Source organism: Haliotis asinina, chromosome 7 (assembly GCF_037392515.1).
Source record: "Haliotis asinina isolate JCU_RB_2024 chromosome 7, JCU_Hal_asi_v2, whole genome shotgun sequence".
NCBI lineage: Eukaryota > Metazoa > Mollusca > Gastropoda > Lepetellida > Haliotidae > Haliotis > Haliotis asinina.
The window spans coordinates 2,254,542-2,273,869 of record NC_090286.1 but is presented as its reverse complement, the minus strand read 5'-3'; the positions used below and the strand labels follow the sequence as shown (position 1 = coordinate 2,273,869).

Genomic DNA, 19,328 nt, shown 5'->3' with positions numbered 1-19,328 from the left:
TTTACGAATCGTATCTATATCTTACTTGTGCTTGTGTTTACATGAGCATTGCTATTCAGTATCTGAAAATACTATATCATATGGCTACTGTGATGTGTTGAAGAGAATCCTGCTAGTTTAGTGACAGTGAATGGATGCTGCTTATCTTGCCTAAACATGCATTCAGAATTTTTCTCACGTGGAGGGGCAGTCGGGTAGTCTAATTGTTAAAACGTCCGTTTGTTACGCCGAAGACCAGGTTCGATTCCCCACATGGGTACACTGTGTGACACCAATTTGTGGTGTGTCCCGCCGTGATATTGCTGGAATGTTGCTAAAAGAGGCGTAAAACCGTACTCACTTATTTTTCACCTAAATCATTCTGAAAGGCTCGTGAATCTTCAGCATTCGATACAAAATACACAAACACGTATATTTCGTCAATAGTTGTATTAAAACGAATGCAACATTTGTGTATAAAATAAAAGTAAACATACATCACTAAGCATAACATTCAATACAATAGACCTGTGTACACAGAACACAGCCTTTCCGATACAATAGGCTCATGTACACAAAACATAGCATTCACGATACAATTAGGTATGTAAACAGAACACGACCTTCAAGATACAATGACGTATGTACAGAGAACACAGCATTCGTGATAAAAGACACTTATGCACACAGAACACGACCTTCCCGATACAATGACGTATGTACAGAGAACACAGCATTCGTGAAAAAATACACGTATGCACACAGAACACGACCTTCCCGATACAATAACGTATGTACAGAGAACACAACATTCGTGATAAAATACACGTATGCACACAGAACACGACCTTCCCGATACAATGACGTATGTACAGAGAACACGGCATTCGTGATAAAAGACACGTATGCACACAGAACACGACCTTCCCGATACAATGGCGTATGTACAGAGAACACGGCATTCGTGATAAAATACACGTATGCACACAGAACACGACCTTCAAGATACAATGACGTATGTACAGAGAACACAACATTCGTGATAAAATACACGTATGCACACAGAACACGACCTTCAAGATACAATGACGTATGTACAGAGAACACAGCATTCGTGATAAAATGCACGTATGCACACAGAACACGACCTTCCCGATACAATGACGTATGTACAGAGAACACAACATTCGTGATAAAATACACGTATGCACACAGAACACGACCTTCTCGATACAATGACGTATGTACAGAGAACACGACATTCGTGATAAAATACACGTATGGACACGGAACACGACCTTCCCGATACAATGACGTATGTACAGAGAACACAACATTCGTGATAAAATACACGTATGCACACAGAACACGACCTTCCCGATACAATGGCGTATGTACAGAGAACACAGCATTCGTGATAAAATGCACGTATGCACACAGAACACGACCTTCCCGATACAATGACGTATGTACAGAGAACACAACATTCGTGATAAAATACACGTATGCACACAGAACACGACCTTCCCGATACAATGACGTATGTACAGAGAACACAACATTCGTGATAAAATACACGTATGCACACAGAACACAGTCTTTCCGATTCAATGATGTATGTACACAAAACACAGCCTTCCCGATACAATAGACGCATATACAAGCAACACAGCCTTCCCGAGACAATGACGTGTGTACACAAAACACAACCTTTCAGATACAATGACGTATGTACACAAAACACAGCCTTCCCGGTACAATAGAAGTATGTACAGAGAACACAGCCTTCCCGATACAATGACGTGTGTACACAAAACTCAACCTTTCCGATACAATGACGTATGTACACAAAACACAGCCTTCCCGATATAACAGAAGTATGTACAGAGAACACAGCCTTCCCGATACAATGACGTGTGTACACAAAACACAGTCTTCCCGATACAATAGAGGTATGTACAGAGAACACAACCTTCCCGATAAATAGACGTATGTACAGAGAACACAATAACGACACAATAACGTATGTACCGAGAACACAGCATTCACGATACAATACACTTATGCACACAGAACACAGTCTTCCCGACACAATAACATATCTACACAGAACAAATACATGTATCACATTATGGTGTACACGTAAATGTTCTTCAATATCTTCTTATACAGTCAAATATCGTCGCATTTACCAATCATGTCTTCAAACAAATTTGTCCTTGGGGCATTGTTTCAAATCGAGACGCGTTTCGCTATACCTTACGAATATCCATTTGTAAGAGTGTGGATGGTTGTGGAGGTGATGGTTGTGGAGGTGATGGTTGTGGAGGTGATGGTTGTGGTTGTGGTTGTGGTTATAGTGTGAAGGTAGAATCTATTACTTCAAAATATAAACAAAACAGGGTAGTAATAAAGTGCAACAGGAAAATGTGTTTGTTATCATACACCAGATCAGTAGCGTGATAAGAACATCAAGTACTCCACGCGACAAGCGTGATATGTGTTTCCGAGAGTCCATGCTATTTGTCCTGTTCTCTGTTTCCTCGTCCACCGTCAAACATCGCTGACGTTGACATACAGCGAGCCCATGTTACCATCCTCTAAACCTGGGACAGACCTGTACAGGGCGGCAAGGTCACTCTGGAAACACCAAACAAAACACATGCGTGGAGAAACTGACAGTCAGACTCCAGAAACACATTATGAAACAACAATACAACATATATTCGTCAAGATAGTGTGATAGAAAACTTGGGACAACATCACAGGCGAAAGTCGTCGGTACACGGCATGCATGGTTATTTCCCTTGGATGGAGATATTAAAGTGATGATTTTGCAGCAGCAAGGTGCCCCGTGAATTTGCATTGAACCTTGCTGCAAGACAAGTTCATGGACAACTGCTTCATACTGGTCAAAGAAACCGCCACGTAATAAAACAATGTTCTATATCTCAAACTTGTGCCGCCTTTAAATAACTGAAGTCCCATTTGACAGAGTGGTGTTAATGGCGCTGATACCTGGTAACCCCAACACAGTGACGTCACACAAGACTGACGTGATCCCTATCAGCTTACCGAACTACTGAAGCCATTCAGACAAGGAACTAAAAGTGCATATTGATGATTTCCCATTTCAACATGGCCTTCTCTCATTTGTGATAGGTCAACAACCTCGCATTAGTAGCCGCTACGCATGACCACCGTAAACACCACAAAGTTTTCCAATCAGAATTAATTTAGATACACTGAATGCTACACTTAAAACCAGCTGAGAGAAGTTTGTATACAGGGACGTTTACACTACCTTAGTCACATCGTGTGTGAACAAATATGACAGTCTTCTGATATTGTTGAAAATCTCAACTTCATCGTCATGGAAACAGCGTTGTAGGATGTTGTTGATGACGCAAAACATCACAGCCACTTGTTTCTCCTTTGGTCTGATACAAGTTATATGAAGTTAATAATGTACAACAGGTACCTTTCCTAGGACACGGTGGTATTTTCTTGCTGTTTAGTTGTATATTTTTTACGTGTGTAAAATGTGGTTAAATAGGTTAAATGTGGCAGATACGCTCTCCAATCTTTCAAGATAGTAGAATAGGGCACTGATAAGCTCGACCCAGTTCATGAAGTGAATTGCCGAGAGATCAAAAGGAAATTACAAACGGCAAGTTATTGAAAAAGAAAAGAATCGCTCGAAATCTGAAAGCTTTTTTTATATCTTGACACAGAATGGCACTGGACCTAGATTTTAGTGTTCTGTATATATATATATATATATATGTGTGTGTGTGTGTGTGTGTGTGTGTGTGTGTGTGTGTGTGTGTGTGTGTGTGTGTGTGTGTGTGTGTGTGTGTGTGTGTGTGTGTGTGTGTGTGTGTGTGTGTGTGTGTGTGTGTGTGTGTGTGTGTGTGTGTAATATATGTACCGTACCCAAACATGACGGTCATCGGGCGTGGATCTCCTTTGGAGTTTCTTGGACGATCCAGGTGTTGGATGACCTCTGGAATGTCGGTTAAAGTCAGTTTCGACGACGAAGGTGTTGAGTAGACGTTAACATTCAGGCTGACGTTTGGGTTGCTCTGTGAGGAGATATGAAGTAAGGGGTGGAATGTGGTCCAAATATACTCAGCATTATCCAGGCTTGACAGCTGTAGGGGACGGACGCTCAACGTTATGCATGTCAGACCCGAAATGGGACACAAGGGGACAAGACCGTGTCAAACGTTAAACAACGAGTTTCCCCAAAATTGTATTTCTAAATTTGAAATGTAAGTGTACAAAACAGGACTCCCTCTCAGCACCGATTTCCAGCCGGGATGCTGAAGACGTCATGCCTTGTCGCATATTTTGTGTAATCGTGTGTATTTGCACCAATAAGTAGAATGCAAACTATATATTTTACCTTAGTCCTACGTAACTGTGAGCCAGATGCACCTGTCAATGATATTAGATTGCCATAGCTACAATACAGTGAACGCGTTTGACCATCCAATCCATTTGGTTTCAGTGAGCATTGGTTGAATGGGACGGGAAGGATCAGGGTGGTAATCCAATGTGTGTTGCATGGATGTACCTTCGCTCGGAGCTGTATGTTCCGACACGTCAGCTGGTTGTCGATAAGAATCACCTTTCTGCTCTTGACTGATATGGAGCTCCACTCTGTAGAGTCCTCTGGGCACACCTCGTTCAGATACTGGTGGAAACATGAATTCATTTTAGATTATTCAAGGCATGGTTTGTAATGCTAAATACCATTGACCCATCACAACCATACTCACCCACTCACTCGAGAGAGACTACGCCCTTTTGCAAAATATGATGTCGTTATAAAGTTTTCTGCTTTCGCCAGTTCTTGGGAACACAGCTGGTACTAAACTAATTGTCAAGCTTGGTCCATGTCCTGCCCTCGCAAATGTTGGCAGGAGAGTTTGGTCATGACATTATCCACATGTTGTTAGGGGCTGCACAATGGTGGTGAACAAACACGGTCTGTTTTGACTTTCTTTGATGTCGTTGACATTTAGCTGTATTTGGTATCACTAAAATACTGAACTATTACCGACAAAACGTAAATACCTTGCTTGCTTCTGGCAAGAAAACGACGACGTCCGACTCTTTGTCTTCCACCATCTTCCAGAATCCTTCTGTGTTGTCCAATGAGGGCACCTCGCTCAGCACGTAGCCGAACTTACTCAGGTGGGACTGACACAGATATACAACACTACTATAATAATTATATTTGTTTGTTGCCAGTAAGGTAGTATCATTCTGATAAAACATTGGTTGTTGTTCTGGCCCGGACAGAGGACATAGTATGGCTTTTTTGGCAGCACGGGATAGGGTAAATGTGTCCTAAAGAGGAAGATGTTGGTATAATGTTATTGACATTTTATTGAATGTAATACTTGCTATCGGAGGTGAACTACTTATTTCTTCTTCGGCTATAATTCCCAGCCAGCTCAAATCGGTTCTGTAACCATGGCTGTTTGATATCAAGTCGGGCAAAAGGTATACTTATGAAATTACAAACGACAGATGCAGAAGATTAATAGTGATGTGCCATCGTCTGAGACATTTCCCTCTTATCATATGATGAAATAGTATTCTTGGACATTGTGTATGATTTATGAATTGTAAATGGGAGAATGTTCGAACTGTAAACTGCAATACCGTTTTCAGCTATCAAATACATCAATACAACATTTAAAAAAACGATATGATTAAAGGTAGATCAGACTCACCTGTACGTATACAGCATAGTGATTCTGTTTGGCATTTACCCACAACCGACCAGCTATACCTGATGAAGGAAGTGTAGCTATCATAGCTGGTGGCTCGACTTGGTGGATTCAATACTGTGTGTGAGTACATTTTCGTACAACAATCAAAGAAAAACTAATATTAATAGCTTTTTAATCAGTTACTAAACTATGGCAGTTTGCATGTCTTGGCATAACCTCATACGACATTTCTATGACAGTCAAAAGCAGTCACGTAAATATGACACATTATAGCTGAAATGGATAGAATTATCATTAAAACGATCGCATGATATCAGAAATGAGCGTGCCAATGTAACTTGATAATTCCCCCAAATTGCTTGACGACGGATCATTATCACACCTATTGTTAAGTGACGTCATACTGAGCATGACCATATTTCTGACTCACATTCGCCACATATACCTGTTTCCACTTCCGGTGCCATTATGCACTCTCTTGCCAATGCAAACTTTAGCATTTGAACCGTAAATTACAACATGCTGAAGTGAATATATGCACTGGAAGAGTAACTGAAAAACACTGAAAAAACTGCGGTTGGTAATATGGACAGAGCTCAGTTTCGAATGTCGTCACGCTCAATAGTTATGTCATTTTTTCTATGACATTCCCTAATTAGTAAAACGTGGGTCAGTGACCTACATCATTTGTCGTTAGCAATAAATGCATCAAAACCGATACTGTGGTTTGTTTTCATTTCATTAAAAAGTCTATCCATTTTAGCTATAATAACGGCAACGCTATTTTTCAGAAGCCCTCGGTGTTTTCTCCTTTGAGCAGTCAACGAAATACCTCGATCTACTTCAAATGATAATACCCTGAAAAATAGCGTTACCGTTATAGCACACACTCTTTATATTATTGGAGAAGTAAGCAGTAATGATAATGAAAATGATAATGATAAATCAAATGATACGAAAGAAAGCATGTTCCATTGTGCAGTTCCTCGTACACAATAAGTGTGAATGAAGTCCCAATAACAAAAGATGACGAACGAAATATGTTACCTGTGTCCACGGATCCTTTCCGTTCATTGTTCAGAACCTGAAACAAGAGGAATCACAATCAACAGCTCAACAACCAGTCATTTTGTAATGCTACAGTTAGACAACATTTGGTCGCCCGATATTATATCTGGATAAATGGTTCGGAATGTTAAATATCCGTATAACTAACGACGGAACGGATGCTGTCCTTTGCACACATATATTCACCCAGGTAGTAATCGTCTGTAAAGGAATTCAGGTACGGATTCAGGATTAGTAATCTTGTCAGTAAAAAATTACAATCTAATGAGGAATCACTGTAAGATGACACTCTGCATTAACAGACTAGGATACTGATAAAGTGTAGCACAGTTAACATCTGCATAATTGCAGGTCTATAGCGCAGGCCAGAGTGGAGGGTAAATCAGGTGAATGTTCAGCAATACTGTAGCAGTATACAAGTCACAGATGCAGAAACGTGAGGGGAGGACGGGTTATAGCCAGGTAATGGACAATGGTACGTATACTCTGAAGGACACGTGATGCTTAAAGTCGAAGTCGAGATTGAGACACTTATGCATTATACGCTACAGAGCAGGACAACAAGAAGGAAGCATGAACTGACTGCTGCCTAGAATTCCCGTCAGACTCTACCTTTAATAGTTTCGCTCCCGAGCAGTTTCCTATCTGGAACATCCCATCCTGGCTTCTCCTCTCCCGGAACTTCTGACAGGACAGTGTTGTGTCGCCCATGACGAAGGCTTCAGCCAGGGCAAGATGGACACATTTATACTGCTCCTGTGTGCGGCGTAAAACAGAATTAGGGTTGCAGGCAGTGCAATGAACGACAATTGTATGATTTTACAAATAGACATTGATAGATGTTCTGTAGAGCTGATTTGGCTGCGTGAGTCGTGATGTCTGACCACGTGATTCTCATTCCAAGTTTAATTCAGCTGTTATAGTACCTGAACTAAGACGTGCATTTCGTCAGTTATTACTGCCAGGGAGCCTGTGCCTGAACCTCACGGAAGACCACTGTGTGATATTGTAACCGACTGATAGCCACCATACATCAATGATTCTTTATGTTTGAAAGCTATTTTCAATATACACTATTGTGTCCTTTAGTTAGACCAGCCGACATAGAAGGAGGAATACTATTTAACACTGATGAGAGGTTTGTCCCATGAACTATCCATCAGAGGCGATTGATTATCCTGGCTGTATTCGACCTTCATGTCAAAGGACTGGTTTCGACTCCTTGGATAGCCCGCCAAGGTTTTTACTAGATTATTACTGAACGCGGTGTAAAACTGTACTGACATAACTTAGTTCAGAAGACTCACGTGGGTCTGGATCATGTCTTTTCTCTCGCTTCGCAGCTCGGACACATAACCAAACACGTCCAGTCTCTGTTCTGACTGCCCTCTGTCCAAACAGTAGTCGATGGAGATGTATGTCCCAGTCCGGCCAATACCCGCACTATACAGACACGGTGATGTCAAATTAAGTATTTTCTCATGAGACGGTTAAGAGTATTTCCCGTGACACATCAGAACGATTGCTACAGTTTCAGACTTTCCACCTCGATATTACCCGTTGTCAGTCATGACTAATGTGTCTGTTGGGTCAGACTTTCCACCTCGATATTACCCGTTGTCAGTCATGACTAATGTGTCTGTTGGGTCAGACTTTCCACCTCGATATTACCCGTTGTCAGTCATGACTAATGCGTCTGTTGGGTCAGACTTTCCACCTCGATATTACCTGTTGTCAGTCATGACTAATGTGTCTGTTGGGTCAGACTTTCCACCTCGATATTAGCTGTCGCTAGTCATGACTAATGTGTCTGTTGGGTCAGACTTTCCACCTCGATATTAGCTGTCGCTAGTCATGACTAATGTGTCTGTTGGCCATTGAAGATTACAGACGTTGAAGCAGTTATTGATGGTACATCTGGGGGTGGGTTTAATGTCAAACTTTCCACCTCGATATTACCTGTTGTCAGTCATGACTAATGTGTCTATTGGGTCAGACATTCCACCTCGATATTACCTGTTGTCAGTCATGACTAATGTGTCTGTTGGGTCAGACTTTCCACCTCGATATTAGCTGTCGCTAGTCATGACTAATGTGTCTGTTGGCCATTGAAGATTACAGACGTTGAAGCAGTTATTGATGGTACATCTGGGGGTGGGTTTAATGTAAATGTGAAATAAATGGAAATGTTTGGAATGAACAGGAAATAATATTTTGTCCTGACTTTTGCTACGACTTAAACTCAGTTACGTGCAAGCAATGTAAGTTTTCCAATTTCTGTCGGGAGGGAGGTGGGGAAAGTACAGTTATATCTACAAGGTCACAAAGAGATTTATTTATGTGCCATAAACCCATGTATCCTCAATAAGATTTTAAGTTATAACGCTCATGTACTTGCTAGATAAATATGTTATCTCAGTGACACACATGGATCAATACATGTATACTGATTATTGAACTAAGCAGTTCCTGGGTATAACACATCACCTGCAATGAACAAGCAGAGGGCCTTTTAGCGCTGACTTTGTTTTCCGAACCCTCCAAACAAACTCCATAAGTGACGTCACTTTCGGAACACCATGATCAGGCCAGGCCGTGAAGTGGAAGTGTAGAACGGTCTTCTTGAGTCGGGTCTAGTAACCATTTAAGAGTTTAATCGTATGAATGTTATGATTTGCGGTGGTGCAGTTGAGTCAAATCCCGAATCCATGTGTATGTTTACTGTTTATAGTCAAATCAAACTTTATACGCTACATTCATGATACACGATACAGGAAATAGCACGATTGTGAGTTCAGGAGGTCAGCTGGCATAGAAACTATTATACCATCCCGATTCGTTTTGTGGCGATACAAGACATTCAAATTCTTTAGTCGTTCCCTTAAGAACACGTATTACATTCAAATGCATTAGAAACTTTTTCAGGATGTACACACTCTCATCATGTTTGGTTTATTTACCCCATGTTTCTGGACCATTAATTCTCTTATGACCCAGTGTGACCTCTTGTCCTCTCTCTCGACAGTGACAGTAAACACACCAGCTTGGAGTGGCTTCGTGGGATTCCAGTACCTTTGACACTTCACCTGTACAAATCATACTTATAGATCCAACACACATGACATGGAAATACTTCACAGGTACACACCATACATATAGACCCAGCATACACACATGACATGGAAATACTTCACACTTAATCTGTACAAAACATACATAGAGATACAACACATGTAACTCTGACAGACTTCACACTTCACCTGTACACAACATACATGGAGATATACGTGACAAAAACACTTCATGTTTGCATAAAACATCATGTTTTACTCGTGCAAATAATAGGGTTGATACAGCCCAGGTACCATAATGTGTATAAACATATATAATTAAAGCTGAGGAAATGCTATTTATCTTCTCATGAAATTCCTACCAATAGCAGAGTCCATTACTATCTATGACAAAATGCAAACTTGTGTTCACGAATCACTATCGAATGATGATAATACCAGAGAGCTAGTGACAGTAGCTAGTAAAGTTCAAATGCATGAGACACGTGAAAGCAATAGGAAATATACGTGTCTTCAAAAACAAACCTGACAATACCTTTGTTTTTTCCACCAGGTTGGTGAGCATGACAATTTTCCCACAATTTTGTTCCCATATCATTCTCCAGAAGTCGTTAAGGGTCTGTTCTTTCGGAGCTGCAATCAAATTAAGCAACATAGTATCCTCAATTATTCAGAATAAATATTACCTCTCCTCAACTCACCTCACCTCACCTCACCTCACCTCATGTATATCGCCCCGCCATGATGTTGCTGGAATATTGCTAAAATCGGCGTAAAATTAAACTCACTCACTCACTCACTCACTCATGTATATCGGGTGGATTAACTTACCCTGAGCAGCAATGTAGCTTTTGTCATTGTTGTATCCCTACAAGGATGTGAAAATACAAGCAAATCAACTTTTGTCTGTATTTAAGTAGTCACTTTCTGATATAACACACGTTTAATACTTGTTGGTAATATAAATGCAGACTAATAACAACACGTGAACCTAAGCACCCTGATTTATTACCGGTTTCATGGAGGAAATTGTGGACGGAATTTTAATGACACCATATACCGATCACAAGTGTGTTAGATATGTAGAAAATGTCACCGGATGAGTTGCACATGAAGTTGCCAGATGAACTCAAACATTAATATTAGGGAAATGATACGTATATATTCCACACATTCAACTTACACTTACAATGTCAGATGAGGGGTTTACCTCCACATAACTCCGACACGTACACAGGAATATCCCAACACATTATTTTCTGCGCTTAACCTCTCCTCAGATATCAACATATCATTAATTCGCCAATATTACATGAAGCACCATCAACATAACCACGGCTCAGCCAAGACACAAACAAGCACATTGGTTTGGTTATTAGGTGTTGCCAATGTCCCCTTGGAAATAATAAGGTTATTGAACACATTGCAGTTGATAAAGACAGTAGCGCTGACGTAACGCTTACGTTGATGTGACTGGCGTTGATGTAGGTGGAGCCAGGATCTCCTGGAATGGCCTTCAGAACAACTCGGTTGTAATCATCTGAAAGATTAATATAGGCTTGTTAATGCTTTTGATATATTAACTTGTATGAATTAATAGTGCAACAGAACGGTATATTGATAGTAATTGATGAACAGTACAATGAGTTGTCGGTGATGAATATGACTAGAAACTATTTCTTAAAACAAATATTTTTCATAAACAAGTATAGTGAATTTAATCGCAAAATCATTTCCTTTAATTCCTACAGTTATTACATCATTCCTACCACGGATTCATCAGATTGACCAAACGTTTATAAACTATAATGTAACATATACTGCTACAAATATTGATTTGCGTCCACTCCAAACAGGAATGTGTGTGCATGCCATGTTTTATGAGGTTTTATGTAATTACAGGGGTATAATCCGGTAAACTTGTTCTTCCCTTTGTGTTCCGGCTTCTGCGACACTTCATATGATCCCGTGAACCCGGAAGGTAGCGTCTGAATGGAAACCAATCAAGTGTGGTTATGCACATCATAAACACCAACTTAACGTCAACTACCTTGATCATAAGCACCAACTTAACGTCAAGTACCCTGATCATAAGCACCAACTTAACGTCAACTACCCTGATCATAAACTAAAAAAATATAAGCGGAATGCCCTCTTGATGCTAACCAAAGTTTAACGATTGTCATACATTCAGAAATCAAGATGAATTTTGTGAGATGTTTGTGTGGTATTTTTTTATGATTGATATTTCATCAGTGTGCCTATGAATAAATAGATCATTATTCATAATTTCAAAATTTACATATACCCCTAACTACTTTTACCCAGCATATGATGCCACTTGTTAACCCCCTTTTGTGGCTTAATTCATGTTCATATACAAGGTTAGTTGTTTTTTAGGACTGTTAATTGATACCAAACATTGCAACATTTGTTTTTTTCATGCAGTAACATTACAAAGGTTTCACACGGATTCTGTGTGTGTAATATGTGGGACAATAAGTTTTGCCTTTGAGTGTACAATATCCTTTGTCTATTCTGCCTGTCCAACTCATTGTTGACATCAAATTCGGATGTTGATGGGGAGTTGAAGCTATCATAGATGAGATTCTGTATTGACATTCCTGGTTAGGAGTTGTAAAGATGTATTATATGGCATACTCACTTGATACTCCGTTTCAAAAGTCCCAGCCTTCTTCATTTTTGCGACGTAGGTTTCCAGTGTGGTGATAGGGATCTCCGTGCTGGACGCGACGGTGGGCGACACATTCTCGACCTCCATGGACTTCTGTCTCTTTCTCTTCTCATCCGGCATGTGTTCATTTCCATGCTTCTTCCCGTCTGTCTTCTGTGTTTCACCTATGTATTATTATCATATCATTTTGAAATGAATCATTCCAGCTAGGGTCCATGTAGGTATCAAATGTAATGCAAGTCCCCATGGTCCCTAATGTGGTGGTCTAACTGCAGTTGTTGGCGATAAATAGCCCACTTTTAAATTGCCTTGTCCAAAAGTAGTTTCTACAATTAAAGATACATGTTAGCCAGGTTGAACTCCTTTTGTGATACTTTTTGTGATAATTTTACCGTCAATCGTTGATAGGGTATATCTGTAATATGTACAACATATCTATGCTGTGTACCATCACTCGTTGATAGGGTATATCTGGAATATGTACAACATATCTATGCTGTGTACCATCACTGCTCATGAAATAACCTAGATGAAGGACTAAGTCGACATGATATGTAGTTATGTAGATGTGTGTGTGTGTGTGTGTGTTTGTGTGTATGTATGTGTGCATGTGTGTGTATGTGTGTGTTATATGAACTAGTGTACGTCACGATATGACTGATATAATGCCAGTGTGACTTTAAATCGTTATTCACACTCAAATGGCAACCATAAAACCATGGAAAGTGGCGTTTTTTTCTAATTGCATATATATGTATGTAAGGTATGGCGTCACTAAGACATGATGTCACAATGCAAAGGGCTCGGAGCACTGCATAGAGTGTGCGTCTGAAGTACAATTCGAGAACAATTCACTAATACACAAGCAGTGATATACAGTTAATTCCAGTGCATGCAGATGTAAAGTTTAGTATCGTGTTCCTAGCACATCTTTCTTCATGTCCACTAAGTTAAGTACAGCGACAGGAGGGGTCTCGAATTCGCTGTTTGAGAACTCTTACCCTGAACGCATGGTGTCACCGGTCAGTCCGATATGCCTCAGGCCACGTCTACTGCTTTTTATGAATATATATATGGGATTCTGAGATGCGCATGTGATATTTTCTTGTGCTTCGAAGATTTGATCAGTCTTGAACTGTTACCCATCTCCCTCCATTAGACATCGGCATGTACCACAATTTGGTCCCTCGTATTTAGTTACAGATGTTGTATTTTAACAAGATTTGAGAGTTTGCTGTCGTTAAACTTTCCTCGATACTCTTACCTGTTTTTTTACTTTTAATTAACTTGACCTGTGTCTGTGTACCTTTTAAAATGTGGCAGTTTGAAAAGCTAGGAGAGATTCACAAACTTTAGTAAATAGTTCAGGATTTCGAGGGTTGAATGTGGATACAAATTTTAGGACATTTTCATGATTTTTTTCTTTAAAGTTTAGCAGTTCACTTCTGTTCGGCTGTTTCGCCGAACATTATGGAATCTGTAAGTAGTTGTCTCTGGCAGTTTCTTGGAAAAGTAATTCTTTCATTTCATTTAGCTTAAAGTCTATACGGTCTGGATTTGAAACAGTGGTGCAAGTTCTTCTAGCTAAAGACTAAAGGAGACTGCTTTTTGTGGCGTGGGTGACATGGCGTGGGTGACATGGCGTGGGTGACATCAATTGTAACTCCTGCGACTATTATAATTAAAAAACTCCGTTCATAAAGAAAAAAGAGAGCGAAAATACATATGTCGATGCAGTGAAGAGAGACCCCACACACTGACCAGCAACACAGCACGAAACGAAGACCTAAATGGTATGCATGTATATGTTTATAGTTGAGCTATGTGGCGTCGATCTATGATCACGCCAGTGATCAACAGCATGGACATCGATGCACTCACTTGGGATGCGGTGTCACGACTGTCAACCAAGATCACGAGTCTGACCACCAGATGGCGTTTGTGACCTCTTACGATAAGCATGGGTTACTGAAGATGACATACGGTGAAATACATGACTGAAAGCTGCCATAATTTTAGCCACGACCTCGATACAACCTCGATACAACCTCAATACAACACTTCTCTTATCGACTCAGTACCGCTCTCAGAAACTGTTCCAAAGTTCTCAGTCTATCTTACAAATATACCTAAAGTCCGCTTGGTCCCTGATATATCTACCTTTGGCGATATGTAGCCCGTGTTTTATATTGCATTGCTTTGCAGTATACATGTAGTAAGGTGGTATGCTAGTTTTATTTCTCTGCCGGTGATCCACTACTAGTTTTACTGTTCATCGTAAATACACTGACCCAAAAAAGAAACGCATAGCTGAAATCTCATTTTTAAAGTAGATTTTTTCGGAAAATATGGAATGGAATGACAATTAATGTAAATATTAAGTGTTGTTATAGTCAATACAACCAAAACAGACAAACAAACACAACCTCTGGTGATTATTCGCCACACCACAGCACCTTGAAAACGCTTTGTATAATCTACACGTGGGAAAATCTGAAAGCATTATGCACGTGCAAATGCAGGATCTCAATCTTGATTATGATGGCTATAAAAGGGGACAGGTCCTGTTGCGATTCATTCTTCGAATTTCTTTCTATGCGACGCGAAAAATGCCAAGGTTAAATGAAGAAAACAGAAATAGAGCCATTGGACGTCTGGAAGCTGGGGAAAGTCAGTCATCAGTTGCCAGACGTCTGAATGTGAGGCAGAGCACGATTTCCCGTCTCTGGCAACGATACACGCAACACAACTCGACCAGAGACCGTCCAAGGAGTGGGAGACCAAGGGTGACAACTCCAGCACAAGACCGCTACATCCGGGTGCTTCATCTGCGTAATCGGGCCGTCACTGCTACGTATACCGCTGATCACGTTCCTGGGCTGCGTAGAGTCTCTCCACTAACCATCAGGAATCGCCTAAGAGAGCATGGAATTCGACCTATGCGACCTCATGCAGGACCTGTTCTGCATCCCCATCACCGTCGTGGACGTCTTCAGTGGTGCAGGAACGTTCGGGCATGGAACCTCTTGAATTGGAGGAGGATCTGGTTCAGCAATGAGTCACGTTTTCTGCTGTACAGACATGATGGAAGGATGCGTGTTTACAGACGTCGAAATGAGAGATTTGCTCGACAGTGCGTTCGTGAGGTCAACAGACACGGTGGTGGAGGTGTAATGATGTGGGGAAGCATATCTATGAACGGCAGGACACAGTTGGTGCATGTGCAAGGGAATCTCAATGCTGTACGCTACCGGGATGAAATTCTGAACCGTCATGTTGTTCCTACAATTGACGCTAGAAAAGAAATTTTCCAGCACGACAATGCAAGACCGCACACAGCACGCATTACCACGGATTTCCTTGCCAACAACAACATTACAGTTCTTCCATGGCCCTCAAAATCGCCAGATTTGAACCCAATTGAACATTTATGGGACCAATTGGGTAAACGGTTACGACGTCGACAGCCGCAGCCACAGACACGTCTACAGTTGGTGAATGCGTTGCGAGATGAGTGGAGAAGAATCCCACAAAGGCGGATACGACGTCTTATACAGTCAATGCCCAGGCGATGCAGAGCAGTGATTGATGCCCTTGGTGGTCACACCAGATACTGACTTTCTCACTATGCCATGGAAAATAGAGACGCTTAATACCACTGTGAATGATTGTATATGTCTTGACACACATTTGTTAATACCCGTGTGAATTATCATTGCTCAAGTTCCATTACTTTTTGTGCAATTTAAGTTAATAAATCATCTCTCATAACATTGTATTTTCACCTATGCGTTTCTTTTTTGGGCCAGTGTAGTTTCATCGCTTCGAATATTATTGATCTTTAATTAATCTCGTCACGACATGTCTGAAATATTATCTGTCGATAAATATTGAGTCACTCACTCACTTTATCTTCCAGTCTGTTTGTGTTTGTGTCTGTATGTGTGTCTCTCTGTCTTTGTAGTACCTTTGTCACCAAGTGGTAGAACTGTCCTCGTTGGAGACACATTCTCATAGATCGCTCCAGTGTCGGAGAAAACATGTCTTCGTTGACGTTTCCTAGGGAAAAAACGAAACGCGGAAGCTATGATAACACAGCAAGAAACAGTATTTGTGTGCATGACAAGTATAGGTCAGTTATAATGCTCAGAGTTTATCTTTTTCTATCCAAGCAGTTACAGTAAGATTCTAAACATATCACAGGTGGCCAACTGGGACAGTAAAACAGAATAACAGAATCTAGTTTTGATGGCTAAGTTAGTTTACGATTGAGTTTAGCTAAAAATACATACTGGGTTTTTAACACATAACTCATTCTAGAAACACAAAACGTTCAATAAAGATCCAGGGCGTGAAATAAATGTGTCGTCTGTTATGTGTTTGGAAAATAGTATGTGATTTTCTGTAGGTCTCAGTAAAATACTCATATCTTTATCGCAGTCAACCTTCTCAAAAAGTAATGCATGGTTATGATTTTGATTAGAACTACGAGGTTTACTATCAGTACATTGTTCAGAAATTATACAACTTTTTCCTCAATGTAACGACCTCCGGTCTGATGGGAAGTTGATATCAGATACACATTCCTATATATGGTAGACACAAGCTGGTATTGCTCGGTGAGAATGTCTACTTCACTAAACCATGTAACAATAATGTATCCATGCAGTCGTTAGACACATACACTGGCATCACTATACACACAAGGTATGCCCACAATTACAGAGGAAACAATTCTAGAGGAATATATATATTCATACTTGGTGCACTCTTTGTGATATATGTTTGTCTATAACCTATTTTCAAGAATGTGGATAACATTCTTCTGCGTCTAAAACATTTCCCAAGTATTATTATTCAGTGCGTGTATCCATTTTTCCCTGCAAAAACACCTTGGTTCAGTTATGCTGTTTACTTAAGAACTGACATAATTCATGCGAATTCCTATATTGACGGTACTGTACGATAACTATGACGTCATGGAGACACCGGGTATGGGTGTACTAGTAGATTAGAACCCGGGGGCCATGACGAGCAATCGCTTTACCACTTGGCTACCCCACCATGATGTATTTCTGGACATAGCTGCAACGAACTTTATTGTAAGATGGGCGAATACTCACAAACAGGGAAATATTTTGCACCCATGAAAACCCCATAATCAGATTACGTGGCGGAAAGTTTATTTGACGCGTTGGACTTTCATTTTACTACAGTAAAATTACGCCTGCTTTCGGTGCTACTTAAATTCTCAGTTGAGAGGAGTGCGGGAATATGTTCATACCATGGGAACGGGAATGATAATAAAACATCTGACGAAACAATATTTTATTAACATGTAAGAAATTTATTGAGAAATGTGAAATTTATGTGAAAAATATTGGTGTACCTTTTCTATTTCATTGACATGTAATTGCTGTACAAAATACCTGTAAAATTCGGGTTTTTTTTCAAAGTTTCAGTATTTCCAGACTTCTAATATTTTTACGTGTGAGTGGTTACATTTTACTCGGACAAAACATTCAGCTGTAACTTTATCTACCACGGCGACTGTAACAACGGAGCACATAGGCCGTGTTTAAAAGGTATTAAAAACGTACATGTATTTCAACTGTAACTTTAGGTGAAACTGTTTGCCATTTGTGAAGAACAGACAGGTAGATTGTCGAGAGGATGCTTCGAGGGGCACAGAAACCCTGCATCGGAATGGAAACGGTCCCATGTACATCAGAAAGATCGCGATACTCTCCTACTTACCTACGCAGCAACAACAGAATGACCACGATGATGATGATGGTAACGACAACAGCAACGCCTCCAACACAGCCAGCAACAATAACATCAGCCATGCCTGCGATCCAATGAATGGTGAATTAATTGTACAATCATATACATGGATTGCGAGGAGAGAGAGGAGGGGCGTGAGGGCATGGGGTAGAGAGAAAGTGGGGGTATAAATTTGTTTTGTTATCCCGTCTGGGTATTGACAATAATTAGGAGTGACTGTCACTGATTGAGCTAGCCTCAGACAAACCGTTGTTCTGAATTCGTGATCATTTTCAGTCAATCAAGAAGCCACATTGTTCACGGGTGTTTGTATTCTTATATTTTTCAGTAGTGTTCGTACTTTTGTCTCTTTCTTTCCGGTTGTGCCAAATTAACTTCCTTCACATGAGAACAATGATTACGAACACAACACATGCCAGTCAATACTTATTTGACCACAATAAGCGGACCCTGATATTAATGTCAAGACCTTCTCACTCTCTCACCATCTCACCACCTCGCCCTTGCATTGCTAACTCACTTCATTTTTATGCAGCGTACGTACATGCCAAACAATCACACAAACTAAGCTTAATGAAACGAGGCGTTCCTGTTACACTTGTAAGTAAAGAATGCAAAATTGCACTCCAGTGACTCTGAGTGTCAATGAACTACAGATCTCAATCCTCCCCGAGGCCTCTCGATTGTACATGAACGCATCACTGGATTATATCAACACCACTTTACACTGACACAGAGACAGGTTCAGACAACTGTAGATCATCACGACTATACAATGACATGCACTCAAGCAGGACATCGTGAAGTCAAGTCAGCCACACTTCTAAAGTCCTACATTATTATATTTGCTAGAGTTTATCCTGAAAGTTTACCTTTGTATCACAACCAGAAACACTGTACTCACCCATGGCTGTACACAACTGCCACGCTTCTACAGGTGTTAATAACCAGAGAGTCTTAGGTAGCTCCGTGATACTCACG

General features: G+C 40.5%; 1 protein-coding gene across 1 annotated transcript; it reads right to left on the bottom strand.

Moving 5' to 3' along the window:
- Positions 1-414: 414 nt before the first annotated feature.
- On the bottom strand, positions 415-19,328 carry LOC137292181 (receptor-type tyrosine-protein phosphatase T-like). Its single transcript, XM_067823743.1, has 19 exons — positions 19,252-19,328; positions 18,318-18,411; positions 16,528-16,619; positions 12,531-12,724; positions 11,766-11,853; positions 11,329-11,405; positions 10,697-10,733; positions 10,401-10,498; positions 9,755-9,880; positions 9,282-9,427; positions 8,102-8,237; positions 7,407-7,550; positions 6,774-6,810; positions 5,727-5,785; positions 5,062-5,187; positions 4,559-4,678; positions 3,916-4,064; positions 3,284-3,419; positions 415-2,619 (listed from the first exon to the last, which is right to left on the bottom strand). Exons 1-19 carry the CDS (start codon positions 19,253-19,255, stop codon positions 2,533-2,535), a joined length of 1,950 nt encoding a protein of 649 aa, XP_067679844.1. The 5' UTR covers positions 19,256-19,328; the 3' UTR covers positions 415-2,532.